Source organism: Sesamum indicum, linkage group LG5 (assembly GCF_026168435.1).
Source record: "Sesamum indicum cultivar Baizhima isolate 11 linkage group LG5, ASM2616843v1, whole genome shotgun sequence".
Lineage (NCBI taxonomy): Eukaryota > Viridiplantae > Streptophyta > Magnoliopsida > Lamiales > Pedaliaceae > Sesamum > Sesamum indicum.
Window position 1 is genome coordinate 18658259 of NC_142661.1, and position 23960 is coordinate 18682218.

General features: G+C 35.9%; 6 protein-coding genes across 15 annotated transcripts; 3 read left to right on the forward strand and 3 right to left on the reverse strand.

The window, feature by feature from the left end:
- Positions 1 to 67: 67 nt before the first annotated feature.
- On the reverse strand, positions 68 to 2502 carry EMB2735 (embryo defective 2735). 5 transcript variants are annotated; one of them, XM_011079532.3, is made up of 5 exons: positions 2266 to 2502; positions 1731 to 1896; positions 1316 to 1478; positions 971 to 1185; positions 68 to 389 (listed from the first exon to the last, which is right to left on the reverse strand). In XM_011079532.3, the coding sequence occupies exons 2-4, from the start codon at positions 1866 to 1868 to the stop codon at positions 992 to 994; spliced, it is 495 nt and encodes a 164-aa protein (XP_011077834.1). In that variant the 5' UTR covers positions 1869 to 1896; positions 2266 to 2502; the 3' UTR covers positions 68 to 389; positions 971 to 991. The 5 variants fall into 5 exon arrangements, with proteins under 5 accessions (XP_011077834.1, XP_011077832.1, XP_011077830.1 ...); XM_011079530.3 differs by having other exon boundaries at positions 68 to 740; XM_011079528.3 differs by having other exon boundaries at positions 68 to 749.
- An 814-nt stretch (positions 2503 to 3316) lies between these two features.
- On the forward strand, positions 3317 to 6219 carry TBL9 (TRICHOME BIREFRINGENCE-LIKE 9). Of its 2 annotated transcripts, XM_011079533.3 has the most exons (4): positions 3317 to 3731; positions 4793 to 5182; positions 5285 to 5443; positions 5528 to 6219. In XM_011079533.3, exons 1-4 carry the CDS (start codon positions 3379 to 3381, stop codon positions 5865 to 5867), a joined length of 1242 nt encoding a protein of 413 aa, XP_011077835.1. In that variant the 5' UTR covers positions 3317 to 3378; the 3' UTR covers positions 5868 to 6219. The 2 variants fall into 2 exon arrangements, with proteins under 2 accessions (XP_011077835.1, XP_088736545.1); XM_088880419.1 differs by having other exon boundaries at positions 4793 to 5443.
- Positions 6220 to 7537: 1318 nt separating this feature from the next.
- Positions 7538 to 11166, forward strand: LOC105161736 (Intron maturase, type II family protein). Of its 4 annotated transcripts, none has more exons than XM_088880258.1 (3): positions 7538 to 7627; positions 8338 to 8523; positions 8723 to 11166. In XM_088880258.1, the coding sequence occupies exons 2-3, from the start codon at positions 8445 to 8447 to the stop codon at positions 11155 to 11157; spliced, it is 2514 nt and encodes an 837-aa protein (XP_088736384.1). In that variant the 5' UTR covers positions 7538 to 7627; positions 8338 to 8444; the 3' UTR covers positions 11158 to 11166. The 4 variants fall into 4 exon arrangements, with proteins under 4 accessions (XP_088736384.1, XP_088736387.1, XP_088736385.1 ...); XM_088880261.1 differs by lacking the exon at positions 7538 to 7627 and adding an exon at positions 7735 to 7931; XM_088880259.1 differs by lacking the exon at positions 7538 to 7627 and adding an exon at positions 7938 to 8226.
- Positions 11167 to 13098: 1932 nt separating this feature from the next.
- On the forward strand, positions 13099 to 14434 carry LOC105161737 (putative F-box protein At2g36090). Its single transcript, XM_011079535.3, has one exon. The coding sequence runs from the start codon at positions 13320 to 13322 to the stop codon at positions 14295 to 14297; it is 978 nt and encodes a 325-aa protein (XP_011077837.1). The 5' UTR covers positions 13099 to 13319; the 3' UTR covers positions 14298 to 14434.
- A 1338-nt stretch (positions 14435 to 15772) lies between these two features.
- LOC105161738 (casparian strip membrane protein 1) lies at positions 15773 to 17014 on the reverse strand. The gene is made up of 3 exons (XM_011079536.3): positions 16636 to 17014; positions 16424 to 16547; positions 15773 to 16207 (listed from the first exon to the last, which is right to left on the reverse strand). Exons 1-3 carry the CDS (start codon positions 16911 to 16913, stop codon positions 15992 to 15994), a joined length of 618 nt encoding a protein of 205 aa, XP_011077838.1. The 5' UTR covers positions 16914 to 17014; the 3' UTR covers positions 15773 to 15991.
- A 1524-nt stretch (positions 17015 to 18538) lies between these two features.
- Positions 18539 to 23100, reverse strand: LOC105161739 (fission ELM1-like protein (DUF1022)). Of its 2 annotated transcripts, none has more exons than XM_020693658.2 (11): positions 22828 to 23100; positions 22484 to 22631; positions 22323 to 22365; positions 21647 to 21743; positions 20995 to 21144; positions 20751 to 20877; positions 20310 to 20422; positions 20174 to 20237; positions 19627 to 19720; positions 19425 to 19533; positions 18539 to 18941 (listed from the first exon to the last, which is right to left on the reverse strand). In XM_020693658.2, exons 1-11 carry the CDS (start codon positions 22936 to 22938, stop codon positions 18837 to 18839), a joined length of 1161 nt encoding a protein of 386 aa, XP_020549317.1. In that variant the 5' UTR covers positions 22939 to 23100; the 3' UTR covers positions 18539 to 18836. The 2 variants fall into 2 exon arrangements, with proteins under 2 accessions (XP_020549317.1, XP_011077839.1); XM_011079537.3 differs by having other exon boundaries at positions 22323 to 22380; positions 22828 to 23099.
- Positions 23101 to 23960: the final 860 nt, after the last annotated feature.

Genomic DNA, 23960 nt, shown 5'->3' on the forward strand with positions numbered 1-23960 from the left:
ATTAAAAAAAAAAATGAGAGTATCCAATTAAAAAGAAAAAAGGAATCAGGAGGGGTGGAAGTGCATGAGGAAATGAAGTGGAAGTGTGAAAATTAAGTCGGCAAGAGAGTGGAGAAAAAGGCCCGACAAAGACATCGCCAGATGATTGATGGGGGTGGGGCAGAAATATGGATTCTATCAATCAAGAATACCAACATTGTTATAATACACCCAGACCCTGCTACTGTAGTGATTCTGCCTCAAGAGTTTTCAAGGGGGGACCCTCCTCCTCGTCGTCATCATCATCACCACGTCGCAATAATTAGCAATGGTGGGAAATCAAGAGTGGAAGATAGAGTCGAGATTTGATGCTACTAATGGCAGTGCACTTCAACCAATATCACCTGGTCCTGCCGCCCCTCTAATATAATTACATAACTGACAAAGAAGAAAATGAAATTGCAAGGTGCAAAGATTTATGTGGTACAAAAAAAGATCCTGCGTGTCAAGATCGACTTCTGATAATTCTCAAATCAACGATGATAAACCTAGATGTTGATGTTCGACCAGCCTCCACAGTACAATCTGTAATTCTTGGTTCCTTGATCGTGACCAGAAGAGCGCTGTGATCGTACCGAGAGAGGATGCCAAGTATAGCAGTTTGGCTATGCAATAATCAGGTCAAGATCCAATGGCTAAACCTGAAGAGTCTTTATCATAAATGGATGCTGGTTGATATTATATAGGCAGTAGACATACACCTGCATCGACTATATGATGGTTTACAGATATATCTTACTACCAGTTTCCTAAAACCAAATGCACTATATGAAAGACCCCTGAAGTGCCAAGTGAAAAGAGTTGATTGGGGGTGTGATTTTGATGTGGCTTCCTGATTTTCTCACGAAATACAGACTACAAAATGATTGATCACATAAACCCATTCAATTATTGTTCAACAGCAAATCCGATGATGTAGGGAATGACTCACCAAGTTGCTCTTTCAGATAATTCAGGTTGATTTTTTGGGAGTGTCGTCTCCAAGTTGAGACTTAGAATCTTCCTTCTTCTCCATAACTTGTTGTATACCTTCTTGATAACCTTCAATAAAACTTTTGAGAGCATCTCTATATGCGGAAGCTCTAGTCATGTACACACGCTGCAATGCTGGCCTTAATGTTTCCATTCCCCCCCTTGCAGCCACAGCTATATATTGCATTCATATACGAAAATCAATAACCATACACAGGGAAAGCATGTCTTATAACCAGCATAGAAATGACATTGTTAAGAGCTAAAATGCATCTGTGCTTTCACAACTGGTGATGCTCCTTACCAAGATCCTCTAGAGTAGACGGCTCCCTCTCTTTACTTGCAGCCTTTTCCTCGTTCGATTTATCTTCACTCTGTTCTTTCTTCTTGTAATCATATGGCCTGAGTTCTGGACCAATATCCCTGACCCAGCTTGCTGCATACAGTCTAGACGCTTCCTTCAACACCTAATTTACAATTGTAAAAGACAATGATTGGCATATCCCAAACACGAAAACAGGAACAACCGTATTGATGAATTGCTATTTTTTATGGAGTCGCAATTAGGAATTCTGGTAAATCACATTCATATATGTATTGCCATGCTGAAATTCAACACGACAAGCAAAACCACTATTTTATTACTGGAAAACATTATAGAATAGAATTCAAACACCACTAAAAGATAATCGCAAGGAAAATTGGTACGAAGAACTAACAAGAAAGCGTTCTTTCCACGAAAGCTTGCGACGCTTTTTGATATGAGGGGGATCAGGTAAAGAGGAAGGAAATGCTATTTCCTTGAGATCATACCGAACGTAATCGTAAACTTTCCTGCACACCACTCTGAACTTCATTCTGACTTTTCACTTAGTCCCGAATACCCTGCTACATCAAACAAATAGAAGGCAAGTGAAAAGGTGAATTAAGAATCACATTTTCACACGGCATTCTACTATACATTTTGCACTAGTACAAATTTTAATTGGAGATGGAATACTGATGTCTTCTACCCAGTAAGAGGATCTAACTAGTGTTCTTCTTTTATCTTTTCTCCAATCAAACGAACCAATTCACTGAGGCACTTCATCAAGCAGTTGGGGAACAAATATATGTCCAAAAACAACATGCCCAAACACGAATATCACGCGGAAGAAAGTGACAACAAGAAGCCTCTTAGCTCCTACCTATGGAAAAAAACTCAAGACTAAGACAACTTCAAATGCAAGTAAACCATTGTTTATGTTACAAAACCTTCGATTGAGGTCAGCTGATGGCTGCTGCTGCAGGTGAAGGAAGACCTCTGCTTACTCTCTCGCCGCTTCAACTAGCACCCTGTATGGTTGAAGCACTTCGCCTCAAAAATCAGAATCTTCCCTACTGCCCATTAACACTGTCCCCTTTCGTTTCCGAGTTTCTGGATTGGGTCTTCGAATTTGGGCTTTGGCAAAGGAAACTGACAGTGCTGCAAGGAAGAATAGCGTGTGATAAAACCCAGAAATATCACTTTGGTACATGTAGTTTTCATAATGTTCTGATTGGTCCATTAGTTCTCATTCTATTGTCAATTGGCACCCCCCACAAACGGAAACCGCCCATTTTCACTTTTTATTGTGTGGTCAATGTCATCGTTCAACAAACCGCTGCAAAAAATTCATTATTTTGTCCTTATTCATTAGCCACAAAAAAAAAAAAAAAAAGAAACTTCCTTAATATCATTTTTTCATACATATTTAGATTGAAATATTATTGAGAAGCAATATAAAATAATAATTAATTAAACTCTTTATTTCAACTTGTGTCTATACAAATAAATAAACATACACATATACTGATAGAATTAATCAATTATACAAAAAAAGTATCAAAATACGAACTTAAAACTGATTAAATATATATACCAGAACAAATATAATTTTTCAATATGATCGTGGATACTAATTAATCACGACTGCACAATTATCAAAACTTTTGTGACAGTTAAAAATTACGGCAGATATTTTGATCGTAAAACCAAAACAATTGTTAATTAATCGTAATTAAAAAATTTAAATTTTCACTAACTTACTACAATTTGTATGTCATGGTGATAGTATAGGTAATAATCAATTTGTTTTTATAGTTATATTTATTTAAAAATAAATTGATAATTAATTAACTTTCGTAAAGAAAACGTTATCAACACATGCAATTAATAGCATAATCAAGAAAAAAAATAACTTTCCTTTTTAATTAACATTTTTCAAAAAAAATATTTAATTACCTTATTAAACAAAATCACAGCCATAATTCTCCTAATCCCTCTCCCCTGCACAAGAAACCCTCTTCTTCCTCAGCTTTTTACGTAAGTACATACGTCTGCCCTCCATGCACCTCCACTTTCTCTCTCTATCAATCCCCAACAAGAAACTCTCCCACTTTCTCATCATCATCTTCTCCTTAATCCTCACCTCCATTCTCTGCTACGTCGTTTTCAGCCCCTTCCAACCCGCTTCTCTTTTCAATATCGGGTTCTTGTACCAAATCCTACCCGAAAAACCCCGTCTTAGACCTTGTGATTACTCTTATGGGAAGTGGATTTGGGATGAAACCCTACCCGACAGAAGATACACTGAGAAGTGCCCGTTTTTGGATCCGGGCTTCCGGTGCCGTGAGAGTGGCAGACAGGATCTGGGCTACCAAAAATGGAGGTGGCAGCCACAAGCTTGTAATCTTCCGAGGTATTTTTATGTATATATATATATATATGAATCCGCATTCCATGTATACATGTTCAGATTCATTAAAATTAAAAAGAACAAGAGACATGAACATGGGTTGGTATATATGATCCGTTTAGCTCGAGGGCTGGTTACGGGTCGTCAGCTCTTTTTTTTAATTATTACCATGAATGTAAATATCATTAGCGCAATAAAACTTGCTGACAAGAGGAATTGTAATTCCCCTGATCGCATATACTATTCGAGACTATTTGGTAATGTGGATATTATCACAGATATTGCGACTTTAGATTATTGTATGTATTGAATGAAATAAAAAATAAAATACGACGAGGACAGAACATCTGATTCCCAACCAAATGGTACTGTTGAACTTGGTCCACTTAGATCACCCACATATTATTTTTACATGTTGCATGTTATTGTATAATTAGCTGTAATTTGGTGTATTTTTCTTAATTGTTTTTCTCTCTTTTCAAGAGGCTTTGCATGTGCTAGTTAGGGTTTTGAGTTAGGTTTCTTTATTTTTACTCATCACGATGCAACTGGGATTAATGATGATCAGCAGTCAGCATTTCTTGGTATTGAGTCCAATCTCACAGAATCTGTCAATTCATTGGCTTGAATTTTACGCTTTAATTAGTTAATTACGTACATTAAATGCGATTCAATTAAGCATGTCAACTATTCTCTAATTGGGTTACAAGTGATTGAAGTGAAGGAAAATTCTAACTTAAATTACCTTTAATCAAGTCGGAATCAATTATACGATAAGTATAATAAATTTGCAACGTGATTATGTATAACTTAAAAAAAAGTGATTAATCACATAATAAATATATTATACTTATTTTACAATTAATTTATTTCGATTAAATTTAATTTAAATTAGAATTTTTCGATATACTAATTAGGAATGCTTTTAACTTGTGAACAAGTGCATACACTTGACGCCAAGAATTTTGGGTCATCTAAATATTATCATACTGATATCCATGCAGCTTGAAATATGATTGGAGTATTGGATCTGTATATTATAGTATATCAATTAATATGTGCAGATTTGATGCAAGTGACTTTCTTGAACGTAGTCGAAATGGGCGTATAGTTTTCGCTGGTGACTCCATCGGTAGAAACCAATGGGAGTCTCTAATATGCATGTTGGCGCAAGGAGTTTCTAATCTCTCCACGGTATATGAAGAACATGGGAACCCAATAACGAAGCATAAAGGTTTCCTCTCAATCAAATTTCAAGAATACAACCTCACGCTGGAGTATTACAGAGTACCCTACATTGTAGTCATCGATCGACCACCACCCAATGCACCCAAGCAAGTTCGAGGAGTGATTAGGGTCGATAAATTGCACTGGTTTTCTGATAAATGGATTGGTGCGGATGTTCTTATGTTCAGCGCCGGTCATTGGTGGAATCAAGACAAAACACTAAAATCGTATCAACTTTTCACACATTTACATCATCTCACTCTCTCTTTTTGCTCCTATCTCATACTTTCTTTGACATATGACTTACTAGTGCCCAATTTGTCAATCAGGGGGCACTATTTTCAGGAAAAGGAATATGTCAACATGACGATGAATGTGTTGGAAGCTTTCTGGAGATCCTTGAACACGTTGAAACTGTGGGTGATGACGAATTTAGAGTCTGGGAAAAGTCATGTATTCTTCCGCAGCTACTCACCTATACACTACAGGCAAGTAAAATGTTGAATCGGCTTAAATATATTTTTGGTTCCATAACTTTTTAGTATAATACTTTTTATGTGTGAAACTCTCAGTGGTGGAGAATGGAACAAAGGCGGCAGTTGCAATATGAGTAGAGAGCCAGAAACAGACTACTCAAAGCTGGGGTCTGAGCCACCAAACAATATAATGATTCATGAGGTAGTCGAAGAAATGAGAAGTGCAATGAGAACAGTCAACTTTTTGAACATCACATATTTGACGGAATTCAGAAAAGATGGTCACCCGTCAAGCAACCGCGAAGCAGGTACTCCGGCTGGCGCCCCAGAGGATTGCAGCCACTGGTGCTTACCAGGGGTGCCAGACACTTGGAACGAACTCCTCTATGCCGAGTTGTTGAGAATGGAATTTAGAACCAAGACGGCAACAAAGTGATCATTATGCAGCATCCATCCGAGGAATTGAAGATTTGTAGGGAGCCTCGTCTCCCATTTATTATCTCAACAGATTCAATCTCTCAGGTCCATATGTGGAAGGAATCTGCAACAGACTATAATGCATAATACAGAGACAGCAATATGGACATGAATACCAGTGATGCTAAGCGAATTGCAGGTGAAGTGATATAGCACTTGAAGCCTACATATGTCAGCATAGAAATGGTCGAAATTAGCTGAAAGACACAACACTTTTAGTATCAGTTTGGGCACTGGGGAGTCATGTACTTAGGACTACAATTGTGAGGAGATATTTATTATATTTGAAAAGAGTAAATTTCATTCTGATACTTTAAGTAATTATAAATTACTTAAGTGTTCCCGAATTTCACTATTAACTATATCTTATCTTTAAATACTAAAATGAAATAATTAATATACCAGAGAATAGGATAAATTGCACGGACGTCTCTTGAGATTAGTTCAAATTACATACAAATTGTATTTTGAAAAATTATAATTATACCCTTTGAAGTCATGATTGTAATTACAAGTATACCTTCTATTGGTAAAATCTTGCACAACCACTCTTCGAGGTACATTAAGCAACACCCTCTTAGATGGAGCTAGGGGTGCAATTACGACGTGAGCCAGCTCGTGAGCTCACACCTTTTTTTTTTTAAATATAAATATTATTAAGTATATATCCAATATTATATTAATTTTATATTTAAAATTGATCACCATATATTAGAATTATTAGTCAATATATCTCTTATTTTAATTTTGTATAATAATAAAATACGGTATTTTTATTTATATTGTTTAAAAACAAGCTTAAACAACATTGAGTAACTTTTGATACTATTTTTGTAAATAAGTATTTAAAATTCACCATATATAAGAATTATTAATTAATATATCATATTTTAGTTTTAGATGACATTAAATATGTATTTTAGTTTATATTATCTAAAAATAAAGTTTAATCAACAATTTAGTACATTTTGATAATTTTTTATAAATAAATATTTAATATAATACATATGAAATTTTATCAGTATAATTTCAAGATCCACTACAACAAAGCATTTATTTCAAAATTAACCATTTATTTGAATTGTTAGTCAATATAAAATATTTTAGTTTATATATTATTAAAATATGGTATTTTGGTTTATATTATCTAAAAACTAGTACATTTTGATAATTTTTTTTGTAAATAAATATTTAATATAATGCATATGAATTCTAGCATTATAATTCCAATCCATTACAACAAATAGTATATTGAATTATTAGTCCATATCTCAAATTTTAATTTAGGATAAATTGCATAAACCCCTATGTTTCAATTTTTTGGCTAAAAAACCTTTGTGTTAATTTTATGAGCAAAAAAATTCCTGTATTTTTTAAGATAGTGGTTACTCTCCCCTCTGTTAATTAGGGTTAACAATGTTAAATTTTTTAAAAAATTGATCATTATGCCCTTGTGATGATAGATATTGATCTTACTAGATAAAAATGAATGGTCCAAAATTTAAATTATTTTAAATATATACTTTTATATTTTATAACATATAGTTATGTATATGTATACATTTATATATATATGTATATATATATATAGTTAGACATTATATACATATATATAAATTATAAGCACCGTCTCCTCTCTGGGAGGTGATCGGCATCCCCGCTCACTCTTTGCTTCTGGGCAACCTCGCCATGGCCCCTGCAACCAAACAATAAGCTCAAGTTCAGATTTTTGGCTGAACTCGACTCCTTTACACTCTTTAAATAGTGTACTTATAATTTTACAAAGACGATAAGTAATTTTTTGTAATTAAGCCTAATTTTAGGAGAATATCGATGTACGTTAAAGTTTGAATAATTTTCAATAAATATATTTTCTCTTTATTTGAACCATTTGACTTCTAAATTTTATTTGACCATTGTACTTGAAAATAATATATTTTTTTTGGTATTTATCACTAATTTATTTATACATATATACAAGAAAACTCATTATTTTGTAATCATTTCTATTCAAGTCCAAGAGGTATTGCAACCTCCGGAAAAAAACTCAGTTTTGATTTTTATTTTTAAAAAACTATAATGTAAAATTCAAGCTCTTGAACCGAAGTCTAAATTTTTTGCGATCAAGTTTTAAAATCTCGATTAAATGCAACAGTATATACAGTGTGGGTTGGGTCAATTTAAATAATTTTTTAGCCGAACCCTGAGATCAGCCCCTCCGCGTAGCCCTCATCATAAATTTGGATACTTGCCGCAATAGATTTTTGACTATGAAATCATTTTACTTTATGTGGAAGCACTCCATGTTCTCATGCCCGGTTCCTTTCTATATAGTCTTTATCTTCTGCACTTTACCTGTTTGTTAAAATGTCTCTGACAAGCGGTACGCCAATGATCTTATTGATGTGTCAGTGTTCATACACATTTAGGTTGATGGAGCTCATTCAGCGTGCGGGAATTTCGTCACATCCGAAATTTCTTGAAGAACATGAGAAGAAAAATTTGCACACGGCTAGTTAAACTGTAACGAGCAGCGATGTGGATGAAAGCTTACTTTGTACTTGGAATGCTTTCCCGGTTTGAACCCAAGTTGTGGGTGCCAATGAATGCAACAGGTAAAGCTATCATCTCTTTGTTTACCAGTCTGTATTTCGTGATGTTATTCTCTAGAATGCACCATGTTAGTTGCTTTTGATTGCCTGTAATGAATCTTCCTCCAAGTGTTGCTGGTTTTGCATTTTCTTGAAAGTCTCTCTTTTGTTTTTCTGTTTTACTTTAGATGCTTATGATTAAATAAAATCAAACTTGTATCAGGGAGGAGGTTCACTGAAAGATTGCCTGTAACATTCTATTCAACTGAGAAAGCGCTTAATGAATGCAGTGATGGTGTTAAGGTAATTGGCAAGGCAGCATTGGCAAAGAATTTGGCGAACTTGTTGGAGGAGTCCACAAGTTATTCGCCTCATGAAGCAGTGGAGGATGGTTATGTCGGTGAAGAGACTGGAAAAAAGTCCCTGGCTAAGAATTTGGCATCTTTGGTTCAAGAATCCTGTAATGTTCATGAACAAAAATCCACACCAAGAACCCAGATGGAGGTCAAGCGGTTGCTCGAGGTGCGTATAAAGAAGAAGGTGAAAGAACAATTCAGGGATGGGAAATTCCAGGACCTCATGATGAAAGTGATTGCCGATCGAAACACTCTAAGGGATGCATATGATTGTATAAGGGCAAACTCCAACGTTGATTTGGCATCGGATGCTGATAACTTGTCTTTTGAGTCCATGGCAGAAGAGTTGGCTAATGGAAACTTTGATGTTGGGTCTAATACGTACTCTATATCGACTAGAGGAACAAAGGTAAAGAAAGAGGAACTGGTTTTCCCGAAACTGAAACTAAGGGTTGTTCAAGAAGCCATTCGAATAGTCTTGGAAGTTGTTTACCGGCCTCACTTCTCCAAGATTTCTCATGGTTCTAGAAGTGGTAGGGGTCATTGGTCTGCTTTAAAATATATCCGCAAAGAGATAGCTGATCCTGACTGGTGGTTCACACTTCTTATTAACAAAAACCTTGATGATTGCATCCTTGGCAAACTCCTGTCATCAATGGAGGACAAGATAGAAGACCCTGGTTTATTTCGCATCATCAGAAATATGTTTGAGGCCAGCGTACTGAATATGGAGTTTGGGGAATTTCCCAAAGGACACGGTCTTCCACAAGAAGGGGTGTTGTCGCCTATACTGATGAATATATATCTTGATCTCTTTGACCACGAGATATACAGGATGTCGATGCAATATGAAACCTCCAAGTCTTGTAATGCTGAAGAGCATACTTCAAACTCAAAGCTGCGTAGCTGGTTTAGGAGACAGATAAATAGCAATGATGTGCAGCAGTTCAATGTTGGGAAGAACTCAGGTCTGAGAATACATTGTTGTCGTTTCATGGATGAGATCTTTTTTGCCATTTCAGGTCCCAAAGAAGTCGCTCTAGCTTTTAAGTCTGACATTGAGAGGTATTTAAAGAATTCTCTCTACTTGGATGTTGATAGTCAAGGTGATATTTTGGCATGCAGTGATGCTCGTGGTGTTCAATTTCTTGGTATTTTGATTAAAAGGCGTCTGAAAGAAAATGCCGCTGTACGAGCTGTTCACAAGTTGAAGGACAAAGTCAAGGCATTTGCTGAACAGAAACAAGAGTCCTGGGATGCAGGGGCGGCCAGAATTGGGAAGAAATGGCTGGCTCATGGGCTGAAGAAAGTTAAAGAGTCAGAGATCAAGCATTTAGCTGACAGCAGCTCTGTTTTGCATCAAGTTTCCTGCTACCGTAAATCTGGGATGGAAACTGACCATTGGTACAAAGTATTGCTCAAAATATGGATGCAAGATGTGAATGCTAAAAGTGCAGAGAGTGAAGAAATCATATTAGCTAAACATATTATAGAACCAGCTCTTCCGCAAGAACTAAGAGATTCTTACTATGAATTTCAAAAACGAGCCAAAGAATACATATCTTCAGAGACAGCTTCGACACTTGCTCTTTTACCAGGCACTAGTCCTTCAACTGATTCTGGTTATATTACAGAAATGATTGCCCCAGCAAACATCATAATGAAGCGTCTTCATCGATATGGATTGACAAATATGGATGGATATGCTCGCACGTGTTATGTGCTGATCTTACTGGATGACAATCAAATCATTGATTGGTTTACCGGGATAGTTCACCGATGGCTGAAATGGTACAGTGAGTGCGACAACTTTAGTCAAGTGAAGCACATAATTTCCAATCAAGTAAGGATGTCATGCATCAGAACACTGGCGGCAAAGTACAGGATTCACGAGGCTGAGATAGAGAAGAAATTTGATCCCGAGCTGAGCAGAATCCTCTCAACTCAAGAGATTGAGCTTGAGGAAGCAAACACAGAACTGATTCCCCAAGAATCTGCATTTGATGGCGCCTTAATGTACGGAATAAATTACAGTGGTTTATGTTTACTATCGTTGGCTAGAATGGTGAGTCAGTCGCGACCCTGCAATTGTTTTGTCATCGGGTGCTCAGCTTCGGTCTCATGTGTTTATACACTTCATGTAATGGAAAGACAAAGGTTTCCAGCTTGGAAGACAGGATTTTCGAGCTCTATACATCCCAGCTTACATAGGAGGAGAATAGGATTGTGTAAACAGCATCTAAAGGACTTGTTTCTTGGTAACATATCTCTGCAATCAATAGATTTTGGTGCTTGGAGATGATTTATGATCTTCTCAGGAGTTTGGTTTTCATTACCTGCATGCTCATCAGATTGTTTGATGACCACTTTTTTGTCCTTCCTATGTTCATGCCAACAAGTCATCCTCAATCTTGTGTCATCATGTCCCTTTCATTTCAGGAACTTCATGCACTAGAAATAGACAACATAAGAGCCATCCAAATTCCATATATACCCGTCTCGGTCTGGTTAAATTAAAAATTCTCTAGAATTTAATTGAGGTACGGTGTGACCCTCGTTACCTATAATACAAGGATATTCTAAAAAATTATTCGATGTGGTTTGGACACGTCGCAGACATATGTTTGATCAACATTCACGTGTTCAGAAATATAAAACAAGAAAAATGGACATAATATCGGACACGTCTGTTGGAGCTTTCGTCACATTTTTGGTTGTCTTTAAAAAAAAAGAATTGGGTTTAATAAAAAAGATAATTAAGTCACTCATTTCCAACTAAAAATTTTGTGATGAAATTACTTAAAGTTCAAGAGATGGTAATGATGATTTAACTAATTTGAATGGATTAGAATTTTTTCATTGCGTAATTTTCAAGATTAAACTGCTTCTGTATATTTTTAATGCCATGTTTGATTAAGATTTAGATGTAAGACATGCTTCTTTTATGTTTCATCTTGATATTTTTTATATTTTTTATTTTAATTTTATGAGAAATTAAGAATATATATATAATAAATAAGTATATTATATATAATCGTACCAATGTTCTACTTTTTTTTAACTTTTCGGATCGCCATATTCATTACATATCGTGCTCAAGTTGCCGTACCCATACATTATAGTTAGTTAGTCATTGTCGTCAGTACATGGGAAAAGGAAAATTGTTTATTGTTCTAATTACCAGTCATTCTCTTTTTTGAAGTAAAAATGAATTATTATTAATCGAAATAAATTATTGTAGTCGGATATCAATATCTAACAAACCTATGGTATGTTCTAAGATGTGGTAATGATGGAAATCAAAGTTATCCACAAAAAAATTGTGTCAAGTGCATATGTAATAATTCGATAAATTTAAAAAGATAACTATAGTTACACTTTCTACTGTATAGTTTGTTTATATTAATTATTCATACTTTTTACATAATTATAAAACCACTTCTAACAGCAAAAAAAAAAAAATTGGTAATTTGCATGATAATGTTCATACTTTTGAAAGATGTATGTGTAGTTTTTTTAAAAACAAGGATAATTTAAGTAAATAATATTCATATTTTTACGTGTATATATGTATAATTATCTAAAAAATATGAATGATTTGTATAAACAGACCATAGGTTTAGAATGTAAATATAACTATCCCTTTTAAAAACTGCATGAGGTGTGGTTCAATTGTAAGTAACTCGATTATCATCTTTACTTTTCAAAATTCGATTTTTAGTTAGAATTTTCAATTGAAAGTAGAACATTTTATTATGAATCGCAATCAGAACTTGGACTAAAAGGACTGATCCCGTTTTTTTTTTAAACATTACATTTATTCAATCAATATATTAATATATTAAACATAGTAAAAAATAAATTACAATAACCTTTCAGTTCAACCAATACATCAATATAATTATAAATAAATTACAATAACTCAAATAAAATGGAAAAAATATCTATACATCTAATAAAATTTGAACATATGACTTTAAATTTATTCATAAAACTTCAATTTTAACCTCAACTACTAAACTAATTTTTGAGTGAAACTAAGTAATAAAGTTTGAACAAAAAGCAATTCAAACGTAACCTTCAGGATGATGCTACTCAACTCCACATTATGCAAATAAGTATTAATCAAATCGTGGATGCTGACAGATAACAATTTTATATTAGCAGAAACTGTCCAAAATTAGGGTTGATTAAATATTCCGTTGCTGTCAATATGGTGTTTGCATGACACAACCTTTATTTTTACTAATTCTTATAATCGATAAGGATGGTTAGTATTTTATTCCAACTATACATCATATAATTATTCCAAATTCTATTTTAATTAGTAGGATGACTTAGGGGTAATTCCCACCTCTAATTTTCTATTACTATATAATCATCCCCTGGCCCCGCCCCAAAATATTCAAACGTTCCCAAAAACCACCGTTCGTCAGAGTCGAAGAGAAGGTGCCGCCACCAGGAATGAATTCCCCACCACCGTCTGCCGCCGAGGCCGGGTTTTCCACCTTGCATCCCGACGTCATCGAGTCCCACATCCTCACCCGTTTGGATGGGCCAGCTCTGGCATCCGCTGCCTGCTGTTCCACCACTTTCCACCGTGGCTCCTCCCAGGACCACCTGTGGTCCAGCATATGCCACTCAACTTGGCCGTCCACCGCCTCTCCTTCCGTCAGCCAAGTCGTTTCCACGTTCCCTGACGGCGGCCCTCGGGCCTTTTTCTCACACGCTTTCCCTCTCGTGGAAGAAGCAAGCACTCTCGTCCCCTCATCCTCAGCTCCACCGACAGAACTGCTCTCAGCCGTCGATATACACCATCGGGGCCAGCTAATCTTCACAAAATTGCAAAAAACCGAGACCGATAAGGAGTGGTTCCGCCGCTTGCCCTTCCGGATTGACTTGCTGGAACCCAAGGACGTGGTCCCCACCCCGATCAAGTACCCAGTGGGAGACGGAGCGTGCGCGGAGATTCTCGAAGGCATGACCCTGAGTTGGATCTTAATCGACCCAATCGGACGGCGGGCAGCGAACCTCTCATCCCACGAGCCCGTCACGGTGCAACGCCGCTGGCTCACCGGAGAAGTACAAGCGCGGTTTGCTACGATCCTGGCGGCCGATCAAGGTCACGTGCAGTGTGGGATAGTGGTCACGTGGGGAAGGTCCGAGGGCGGGGTGAGGGAAGTGAGCCTGGAAATGGAGGACATGGATGGAAAGCATTTGAACGGGAAGGATAGTCTGGTGATTTTGCAAGGGGCAATGGAGGGCAAAAAGGGAACAGGGAAGAAGAGGGTGGAAGAGGGGCTGCGAAGGTACAGAGAGTATGCGGAGATGAAGAGAGAGAGAGGAGAGAGAAAGTTGATGAGAGAGAGAGCGCTGGATTTGGCGTTTATGGCTTTTGGGATATTCATCAATGCTGCTTTTTGGTGTTATGTTTTTTTGTAGATAAAAATGCAAAATCGAAGAAGAAAATTTAGGAATTATATTTTTTTTCTTGTTAATAGTAAATTTCTACCTATGTATTGAGATTTGTGAGACCTACTTAAGACAAATACATAGAGAAAAACAATTTGAATCTTCAATTACAAATAAAATATGGCATTGACAAACGGTTGAAAGTATTAACCTAAATTTGAATTAACTGAACCCAATGAATTATACTATAAGTGATGTAAGCAAAAATGTTGGTTCGAGTGCATCTAATTTGAGATATTTGGACGTAATTATTTACAAGTTTTTATGAATTAAGTTGAGAAAAAATGTAATGTAAAATAATGGTTCAGTGCTAGAATATTTTGAATAAGAGTGCTTGTATGCATGCAAGTATTGAAAATGTGTAAATCTTTTCTAGGGGGAGGAGACTTATTTTTATAGCCTGCATTCCTTGTTGTTTGATAAAGTGCAGTCCCTTTGGTACTCTCAAAGGTGGTTGCCAACTTCCAACAAATTTAAAAAAAATCTTGGGGGTGTTGATCATTGGAGACCCTTGAACGAATAAGCATTCTCCTATGGCATGCTCTCAGACTCCTAGGGGGTTATTAGATGAGCTTGATGACTAGCCTAGATCCTATGGCCTCCTCGACAATTATGTGGCCATCATTTCTCCATGTTGGTTGAGTAGCATATTGCTACTTGTGTACGAGGATGTGTAAGGGTCTAAGTGACTACCATGTCAACCCCTTCTTTAGTCTTAAGGGTAGGCCTTCAACCCCTTTCTATAGTCCTTCTTGCCCACGAGACTTCTCTGGGGACATAAACTCAAAATCTTTTTATCTTGAGTTATGCATACTCTTAGGCTTCTATCTTAATTTCATCGAATTGGAATCCTTCTCGAGTTGTGTGCATTTTAGGGGATTAATAACTACTATTATACAGTGACGAGTGCAAATAGGAGTAGGTTGGAGGTGAGCAAATTGGGTATTTTGTTGTTTACATACGTCTATAGCAAACTTAATTCGTGTTGAAATTTTTGAAGAAATGGTATAAATAGAATAATAGGAGACATAAATTTAATGATGAGATATTTGAACTAGATTTCAAATTCACTTGGAACTGGGCTTGAGGTATGTTGGACCAAAATCTCCAATGAAATAGGATTGGATAACTAGCCTAGTCTGCACAATGCATATGTTTTTGGGTCTAAAATATAATTCTTGTTATTTTTTATATAATTAAAGTTACACATTTTAAAAATTTAGTTATAATTATAAATATATTCATATGCAACGGCAAAAATTTATATAAATATTCCGAAATATACTAACATTTCTAGGAGGTGAACTTGTAATTTTACAAAATAAGGGATGATTGTGTATTTGAATGTAAATATCAAGAATTATAAATGTAAGTTAACATAAAATAAAAACAAATGGAACAAAACAAAACAGAATTGTTAATGCAAATGTGGTAAGAATACTAAGGAAAGAGAACGGTGTGGTTTGAATTGCAAATGTTTAGATACAAATGTGAGTATACATTTGATTTTGTCTTTCCATTCAAGAATCACTTCACCAGCCACAAACAACATCAACCAAATTAACAACCTTAGAAAACTAGAAAAAGAAAAATGCAAATCAAATACATCCCAAACACCAACATATATAATTAACTCCATGTACAAATCCAATCTTGTTTGATCATCAATGTTTCTTCAGAGCTATAGCGGAGAGCACCACCAGGAAAATGAGCAGCGCCACCGTGATGAACGACCCCACCACCGCTCCGCTCACCCTCTGGCAGAAATCAGTGAACTGTTGGCATATCGCCAGCCAGTTCGCGTCCGAGTTCCCGTTGTGGGCTAGGTACACTATCGCCGCTGCAGCTCCCCCCGCCGAAGTCGCCAATGTAACTGCCAGCTGCACTCAGATTAAACAATATCAATAGAGCATCATTAATATAAGATTGTAACAAGAAACAAAAGAGAACCACTTAATGTACTGATGAGGTTGTCAGAATTCAACGACATGACTAACATCGTTGGGGTAGTCACGAGGTTTCAAAACGAACCCACCCTGACGGTTAAGTTAGTAACGGTCTGTGCTTATGAATATGTCGGTCATATGAAAGCTTACCGTGTCGCAGAGAATGAGAAGAAGCCTTGGCGCAGCAGCGACAGGTCGAACAATACAGACAATGGAGAAGGGCACGGAGAGAACAAGGTACGCAGTAACTATTGCCATGGCTATGACAAAGAACCTGAGCAACAAGAATGTAAGGAAAACGCACGTGGCCATTGATTCTGGAAATAATGTACAAAGATTTACAAGTGCATGAGAGGACTCACGAGAAAGTGGGGAGATCATCATAACTAGCTTGGAACTGGAAGAACTGAGTAAAAAAGGGAAGTGTTTGCTCGGCAGTTCCCATGGCGATGGTGGCGCCTAAAGCCGCCGCAGCAGCACTTATACGGAGGATGAGGTCGAAAATCGCGACACCCCTTTTGTTACCAGCCGCCTTTGCATGGTGATCAGCGGGCACCGGAGCTGCCAGAAGGGGTGCTTTCCCTTTCCTTTCTCTGCTGGTTTCAGCAACTTCAATGGTGGTTGCTTCGCTTTTCTCCATTGGAGTTGGTGAGAAATAGCTCGCGCTTTGTGCTTTAGGTGCTTTTTCTTGATAGCTAATTAAGAGAGGTTGAATTAAGGTTGTGGTGTGTTTGGGAAGGGAGGGAATTAGCTCCTATATATACTGATGCTTTGCGCTTGCTAACAAGGATTGATGAAATTAAAATTGGGATGATGTAGTGTAAAGATAATGGAGCAAGAAGAGTTGTTGGTACCTTTTTTGTTAGGGTTGGACTATAATTTGATCACTTTTTGCATTTTAAGTTGGAATGCTTTGTTGGGGCAGATGGGTGGACATTAGATTAATGATGGACTAAAATGATGCTCATTACAATTAGGGTAGATTACAATCGTCTCTTCCCACATTTGTCATAATTATAAGTACTTTCTCGTTATTTAAAAATTTACCAGTACCTCTAATTTTAACGACTGTCTAATAATTAGTTTATTCCATTTTGTTTTTATCTATTTTTTATGATGAACTAACCAAAATGTCCTTATAAATTAAAATTTCTAATTTTATTTATTTTTTAAGAAATTATTTTCTTTATGAACTAAATAGATAATTTTTTATAATTTTTAAAGTTTTTTCATCCATCCTGTTCGATTTCTTTGTAAGTTTTAATTTTAAAAAAAAAAAAAACACACAAACAATAAAGGAAAAGTTGACAATTTCATACCTCCATCCAAGAATTACATAATTTCATCAAACATCATAAGGATTATTTGTAATTTTTCAAATAACGAGAAAGTATTTGTAATTATGACAAATTTTAGGGAGGATCGTTGTACTTTAACCTTAAAATTACTTGTACAACTATTGATAAATTAAGATTTGCAATATTTTTAGCCAATGGGGTTTTGCTCGACTGTAAACTTAATTTAATCAAAGTCTTATGTGAACGCATGTCTATTTTATTTGCTTGATTTTTCTGCATGTATTCGTTGGTTTAGAATAATTAATATATTTATTTAACATTTTAAAAATTAATAATTTATATAAACAATTTTGAATTATTTGGGAATTAATTGTCAAACCATCTGCGGAAAGGCCTTTTCTAAGTTGGCATGGGAAAATTTGATCACAAGTCAAAGAGGCTTATTTTAAAATTATATAGCAAATGTAAGGAATAAATGGTGGAGACCATAAACTAACTGATTATTGGCATCATGACTCAACTAATAACAAACACCTTCTCTAATCCACTACAGCAGATTATGATAATATCTGCTTTCAGCTTTTATATTATATACATCGCAGCATGTACATTTTGTATGTGATTCATCGCACATATAGCGTACATAATTTTTTTCTTTTCTCTCTTTTTTTTTTTTTTGGTTTGTTTATAATTTGATACTTGCATACAAGAAGAAATTATACAAATTACAGAGGCTCAATTTGTACAAATTCAGAGCATTCAAAATACAATCAGACTCAATAAACCATTCCAATTTGAATGATGTGTGCCCATTGGGCGAGAGCATGAGACGTGGAGTTTGCTTGCCAACCAATAAACTTATGTCAACAACCTAACATTTTGTAAGGAATGTCTGCTAGTGCAGTCTTTAATTTGCAGAGTGAATTTAAAAACTGTAATATAATATTAAGGGTATAAGAAGGAAAAATGTTAACTGCACCCGAAACTCATTGAACCTCATATAAATGAGACAATCCGATACAAAAGAACCTAAACAATCAAGAACATGCAAAAATGAACTGAAGTTTCTCAAGAAATCCATGTGCAGCGAAAAGTAACTTGTCAGCTTCATCTCATTTGATCTGGTGATTACACCTAGCTGTGGTTATTAGCCCTTAATACCAGTTTACACCTCTTGAGTTTCTTGATTAGATATTTGCTTTCACCAACTCAGTATGATGCTGGTATAATGACAGCAAACGTTACCATGCCATTATCTGGAAAGCTCATTGTGGCTGCAATCTCCACCCGCGGTCATCAAGTGCCTTGATTACTTCATCGGCAGCCTTCTCAGTATCACATAGTGGGGAATAGTGCCAATTTTCAGAAATCTGGGGAATAAAGATACAAGATGAGCATCGTTTATCCTTGACATAATATGCAACTAAAGATGATGATATATATTTATTGTTACATTACTCTTTATACATCAGACATCTTGAACAAGCAAGCCGCTAGTCCCGAGAAGAAAAACCTTCTCTTCTAAATTTGGGTAAATTACACAAACACCCCTGAGGAGGTTAGGTCTGATTTTATAAATACCTCTTGACCTTTGCAAAATTGCCAGCACCCTGTGAGGTTGTAATTGTAATTTAAATAGACTTCCCCTCATGGGCAAAAACTTGCATCAACACCCCCCAAGGTAGCGTGTCTGTTGTAATTAGATCTAATTTTGGGGTAAACTTGTAATTTTGCAAAGAGCAAGAGTGTTTGCATAATTGGACCTAACTTCATTAGGTGTCAATGTAAATTTACCCTAAAATTTGTACATCGATAACAACTGACAAAAGTACAATGAGGTGGCAATTGCTCACATTTTCTTCACCAGTGAATGGTCGAATTGCACCTCTAGTCTGGAGGGATTTGAGAAAATATGCAAACTTCCATGTACACCGCTCAGCGCCAATCACATACACAGGCTTCCTGCACTTCAAAGATTCAGACACAGAAAGAAAACCAAATTTTTCAAGAAAATAAAGCCACAGTTTTATTATTAATAGATATACTGTCACATACCCTGTGCTGCAAGCCTCACTCAACATACTTACTGAATCAGCTGTGATAACAAAAGCATCTGCAAAAGCTAGATGTCCCATGTGTGGATTTGGACCTGAACAGTGTGATAAAGGTGCATGTCAGTTGACTTCTCCAATGGAAAAACAGAAAGGAATAATGTTACAATGAGTTGTAAGGATAAGCATATCTTAAAATTTAACTTGACCCCCAGGATAATCTTCGAGGAAAAGGCAATGGAGAAAAGTTTTCCAGTCACCATTCAAGCATTAGCTCTTTCAAACATAAGTCCACGCTTGTCCAGTGAAATAAATTTGGAACAATAAAATCAGAAAGGAAAAAAAGGAAAGCGAAATAAAGAACAAACTAGAAAGAAAATTGCCGAAATGAGAGGGACAAGGGAATAAATTACTGTGTATCCTCTTGTCTCCTTTAGCCAACTTTGGGGAAATATGAATGAGAGATGACAACATAATTGGAATCTAACAGAACCTTAACATTACTTTTGTAAGTGATGATTAAAGAGAGATAAACTGAACCAACTCAGTACCTTCACCATTCCAAATGTAGACTTTGGGATGATTTGAGAGTTCAGTCACAAGGACTTCAGACACCTGTTCACCCAGCACGAATGAGCATTAAGCCTTAGATTGATAATTATATAAAACTCTGAAAAGTGTACGGACAATCTTGGGGGTTCGACGAGAAAATGATATTCTGAGGCTGCCACAAGTTGGGAGAACACTCCTCAATAAGGCTGTCAGCTCTGTTGCTAGATCTCTACCATATCTGCAATGCCCTAAAAAGAGAGGAAGTGGGGAAAAGGAAAACAAAGAACTTTCAAAAGGTAGCTCATATTCATGAACCTAATAAGAGGCTACATGCGGAGCATGAACCTTCACAATTTGAAAAAGAAACATTGTGAATTATTAGATTAGACAGAATAAAAGAAAGTTTTAGGAAGATCGTATGTAACATCCAAACACTGAAATAAAAAACAGAGCGATGATGAAGCACAGGTTTACTATCAATAACCAGATAGAACCAAGCGAAACTATTTTAGATCAGCCGCCAACAATAGTTTTTAGCATAAAAAGATATAAGAATTAGTCCAGTCCATAACCTACTTGTAGGCCCACCAACGGAAACGACAAGTAACGGTTTAGGCAAAATTGCCATCTGATCACGCCAAGCAGAAGCGGCATTTCTTAAAGCAACAGAATTAGCCTGGTGAAGGGCGCCGACTGTAAGGACCTAAAAGCAACATCTAGCTCAGCAAAGCCAATAATCTACATAAAATTCAAAATGGCAGACAACTAGAATTATTTCAAACAAATAGTTTCTGCAGCTATCAACTAAGGAAGAACATACCACATGTTTATCAGGAGGCTTTCGAGGTGTTACCCACCTTCTCAGGAACAAAGGGATTTGTTTTTGTGCCTCGGGCGTTAAGGGGTAATAATCATGGCGAGGTGTTATCACCAGATCAAATCTGTGTAGACGCGAGCGCGGATGTTGTATCTGAAAGAAAATAGAATAAGATATCAAAGCCTGAAGGGCAAACCTGCATGCCTATTTAAATGATTTTGTATCAAATCTATGTATATTAAAACCCACAAGTATTACTCAAACTGCACATTGCATGAAAATGTTACACTTTATCATCGTAGGTTAAGAATCATGTTTAGTTTGCATTAAACTTCATAACTAGAAGAACCATCATTCTGCTAGAGAGTTAGCTAAATGGTTATATGAACGGAGATCAAACCATCAGCAGAATCTAAAAGATTTACACATTGTTGAAAAAGCAAAAGGAGTGATTTCATACCCAAAAATCCAAAATAAAAGGAAGTCAATAATAGCCACGAACATATGTTTGAATATTCTATGCAAATAATTAGAATTCCATACATCCGACCACTTATTCTTTTCTCATCCTGTACATAACTATATAACAAGGCAAATTAAAGCAAATGGGCACTTAGATTTATTTGATGGATTTAATACTTAGCACCTCATCTACCTGAACAAGAAAAACATTTTCTGGAACTAACTGCTTAATGGAACTTGCAACAGCAATAGTATCACGACCTGAGGCAACCACCAAGATCGGGCCATCCCTAGAACAGTTTCAAAAGTAAAGCTCAGAAAGGATAGAAAGTCATCTAGATCCACCCACATATGTATTCCCATACTCACAGTAATCATAAGCTGATAATCACATAGAACTGTACCTCCCTCAATCTACCAATTTAAATCAATTTCAGTTCATAATGTCCAAGAGTAAAAAAGGAATGGTCATGTTGGATCCAAAGAAATTTTGCATCTGGTGCTCATCTAGATATTTTCTACTTCCAGCATCCAAATCTAACATTAGGACCATCTGACCATACTAGACATGATAGTCATATGATGTCAATTTTCAACCACAATGTTATGTACTAAATCAAATATCTCAATAGAAAAGTTTCTGCCAAGAAGAGAATGCTTGGGATGTGCTCATTTGAAGTAACATGTTCACAGAACAATTAAAAAACAGGCAATCCTAAATGCACTGCAAAGTTGCCCATATCGCACCTGCAAGGATTTTGCAGTGATTTAAGTCTTTTTAACCGATTGTCCTCAGTATTAGGTTAAAAAGAACAAAAATGTTCTTTAAACGAATGCTCAGCCAAGAAAAGAGAAAAAGTAACAGGTACCTTTCAAATGTGTCCCGTGCGACTTTCGCAATATGCCTTGCATCTGCCTCCAAAACATCTAAGATGAGGAAAAGATAAATATTCATCCGGAAAAAATTCAATGATCCCATTTTCAGGACATAAATGCAAACTGAAGATAACACATCAACTGCCTATAACACCTTTTCCTTCAGCTGGAAGAGGCACCAACTTCTTCCCTAGGCATCGCCTTTCGCGAATCCACTTAACAGCATGATCTAATTTTTTATGAACAGAAACCGGCAACCAATGAAGTCTGTCATTGATTCCCCCTCTCGGCCGACTAACACGCTGCAAACATAATAAAAATTAGCAGATATCACAGTGAACTATAAGCAGAAACAGTAATAAAGTGTGTATTCACTCTGATTTCACCGCCAAGAAATATAGTCGTGACGACTGACCACTGACCAGCATTCAATCAAATACATAATATCTTCCGCCATTTTAATTCAGACTTAATTATATCCGAAAGAAATCTGCTTACATATAAAGTGAATTTGTGGCAGAGCCCCAGAGCCCGAACCAAGCCAATACACTGATTTTCTGCACCGGCGAAGCCGTTGCCGATCACAATTGCTCTCCTGACCGTTTGCATTGAGCTCACCCATGAATACCGCTGATTAAACTTAAGAAAAGAGGTAACATTTCTACGTTACTGGACTAGGGTTTAGGGTTCTGCTGGTTTACACCGAGAAATTGAAATGCAACCGCAGAGCTTTCCTTCGGTCTCTGGGGATTGAAGTTTGACCCGTGATTGGACTGTTTAGGGTACCGGGTGCGGACCGAGTCCGGGTCCGGGCAAGGAGCAGTGACTCCATTTCAATTTCCGGACCTAGCCCATTAACTTGGTCTCTTCGATGCATTTGATATTAAAATTCTCTAAATTTTATAAAATTTCGTCTTCAATTATCTTTTGAGATATTACATTAAATAAAATCAATTCGATCTTATAATATTAGAATTTTTTTTATTCGAAATATTAGATAAAATAGCTATATCCTCGTATTTGAATTAACTTATTAAAATTTTATACAATTAAAAATAAATTAGAAATTTCTTTTTTTTAATCTAGTTTATAAGCATTTAATATTTCATTTATTACAAAAAATTGTCAAGTATTCCGTAATATCTTATAAATTCTTAAATATATTTAAGAGTTTAAAAAAAATTATAAATTAATCCAAACACCATAAATCATAGAGCTCAACTTTCAATAAAAGTCTAATTAGTAATTTAGTTGTACTTGGACTAATAATCTTTAACATTTGGAATGGTCGTAAAAATGAATTTAAATTTATAAATCTATAATTCCTTAATTAACCAAAACCAAATTTCCTTATAAGAATGTATAATATAAATGACTAATTAATGTATAACTTACAAGAAATTACAATCATATAACAAGTTCTATACCCCTTTTTTTTTTTTCCAGAAAAAGTTCTATACCAGTTGCAATGGGAAGATTTTGATGTGATTAAATTCCTTTCGCATAATAAATTTGCTCACTTTTTTTTAAATTGTACGCTCAAATTACATGATAAGTATATTGCACTTGTCATATAATTAATTCAAATTCGACTGAATTCGTCCCGAATTAGAATTTTCTGCCAACACCCC

Excerpts from the sequence above, each read along its gene's own strand:
- LOC105161737 (XM_011079535.3), top strand. The coding sequence starts at position 13,320 with ATGAATTCCCCACCACCGTCTGCCGCCGAGGCCGGGTTTTCCACCTTG.
- LOC105161736 (XM_088880258.1), top strand. The coding sequence starts at position 8,445 with ATGTGGATGAAAGCTTACTTTGTACTTGGAATGCTTTCCCGGTTTGAA. Across the intron at positions 8,524-8,722 it reads GGTGCCAATGAATGCAACAG|GGAGGAGGTTCACTGAAAGA; the intron begins GTAAAGCTATCA and ends AACTTGTATCAG.
- EMB2735 (XM_011079532.3), bottom strand. The coding sequence starts at position 1,868 with ATGAAGTTCAGAGTGGTGTGCAGGAAAGTTTACGATTACGTTCGGTAT. Across the intron at positions 1,479-1,730 it reads CGTGGAAAGAACGCTTTCTT|GTGTTGAAGGAAGCGTCTAG; the intron begins GTTAGTTCTTCG and ends ATTGTAAATTAG. Across the intron at positions 1,186-1,315 it reads GTCTACTCTAGAGGATCTTG|CTGTGGCTGCAAGGGGGGGA; the intron begins GTAAGGAGCATC and ends TGCAATATATAG.
- TBL9 (XM_088880419.1), top strand. The coding sequence starts at position 3,379 with ATGCACCTCCACTTTCTCTCTCTATCAATCCCCAACAAGAAACTCTCC. Across the intron at positions 3,732-4,792 it reads CAAGCTTGTAATCTTCCGAG|ATTTGATGCAAGTGACTTTC; the intron begins GTATTTTTATGT and ends TAATATGTGCAG. Across the intron at positions 5,444-5,527 it reads TACTCACCTATACACTACAG|TGGTGGAGAATGGAACAAAG; the intron begins GCAAGTAAAATG and ends TGAAACTCTCAG.
- LOC105161738 (XM_011079536.3), bottom strand. The coding sequence starts at position 16,913 with ATGGAGAAAAGCGAAGCAACCACCATTGAAGTTGCTGAAACCAGCAGA. Across the intron at positions 16,548-16,635 it reads GATGATCTCCCCACTTTCTC|GTTCTTTGTCATAGCCATGG; the intron begins GTGAGTCCTCTC and ends CTTGTTGCTCAG. Across the intron at positions 16,208-16,423 it reads TTCTCATTCTCTGCGACACG|CTGGCAGTTACATTGGCGAC; the intron begins GTAAGCTTTCAT and ends ATCTGAGTGCAG.
- LOC105161739 (XM_011079537.3), bottom strand. The coding sequence starts at position 22,938 with ATGCAAACGGTCAGGAGAGCAATTGTGATCGGCAACGGCTTCGCCGGT. Across the intron at positions 20,423-20,750 it reads TTCCGTTGGTGGGCCTACAA|GGCATTGCAGATATGGTAGA; the intron begins GTAGGTTATGGA and ends CTCTCTTTTTAG. Across the intron at positions 19,534-19,626 it reads AGTGAGGCTTGCAGCACAGG|GAAGCCTGTGTATGTGATTG; the intron begins GTATGTGACAGT and ends TTTGAAGTGCAG.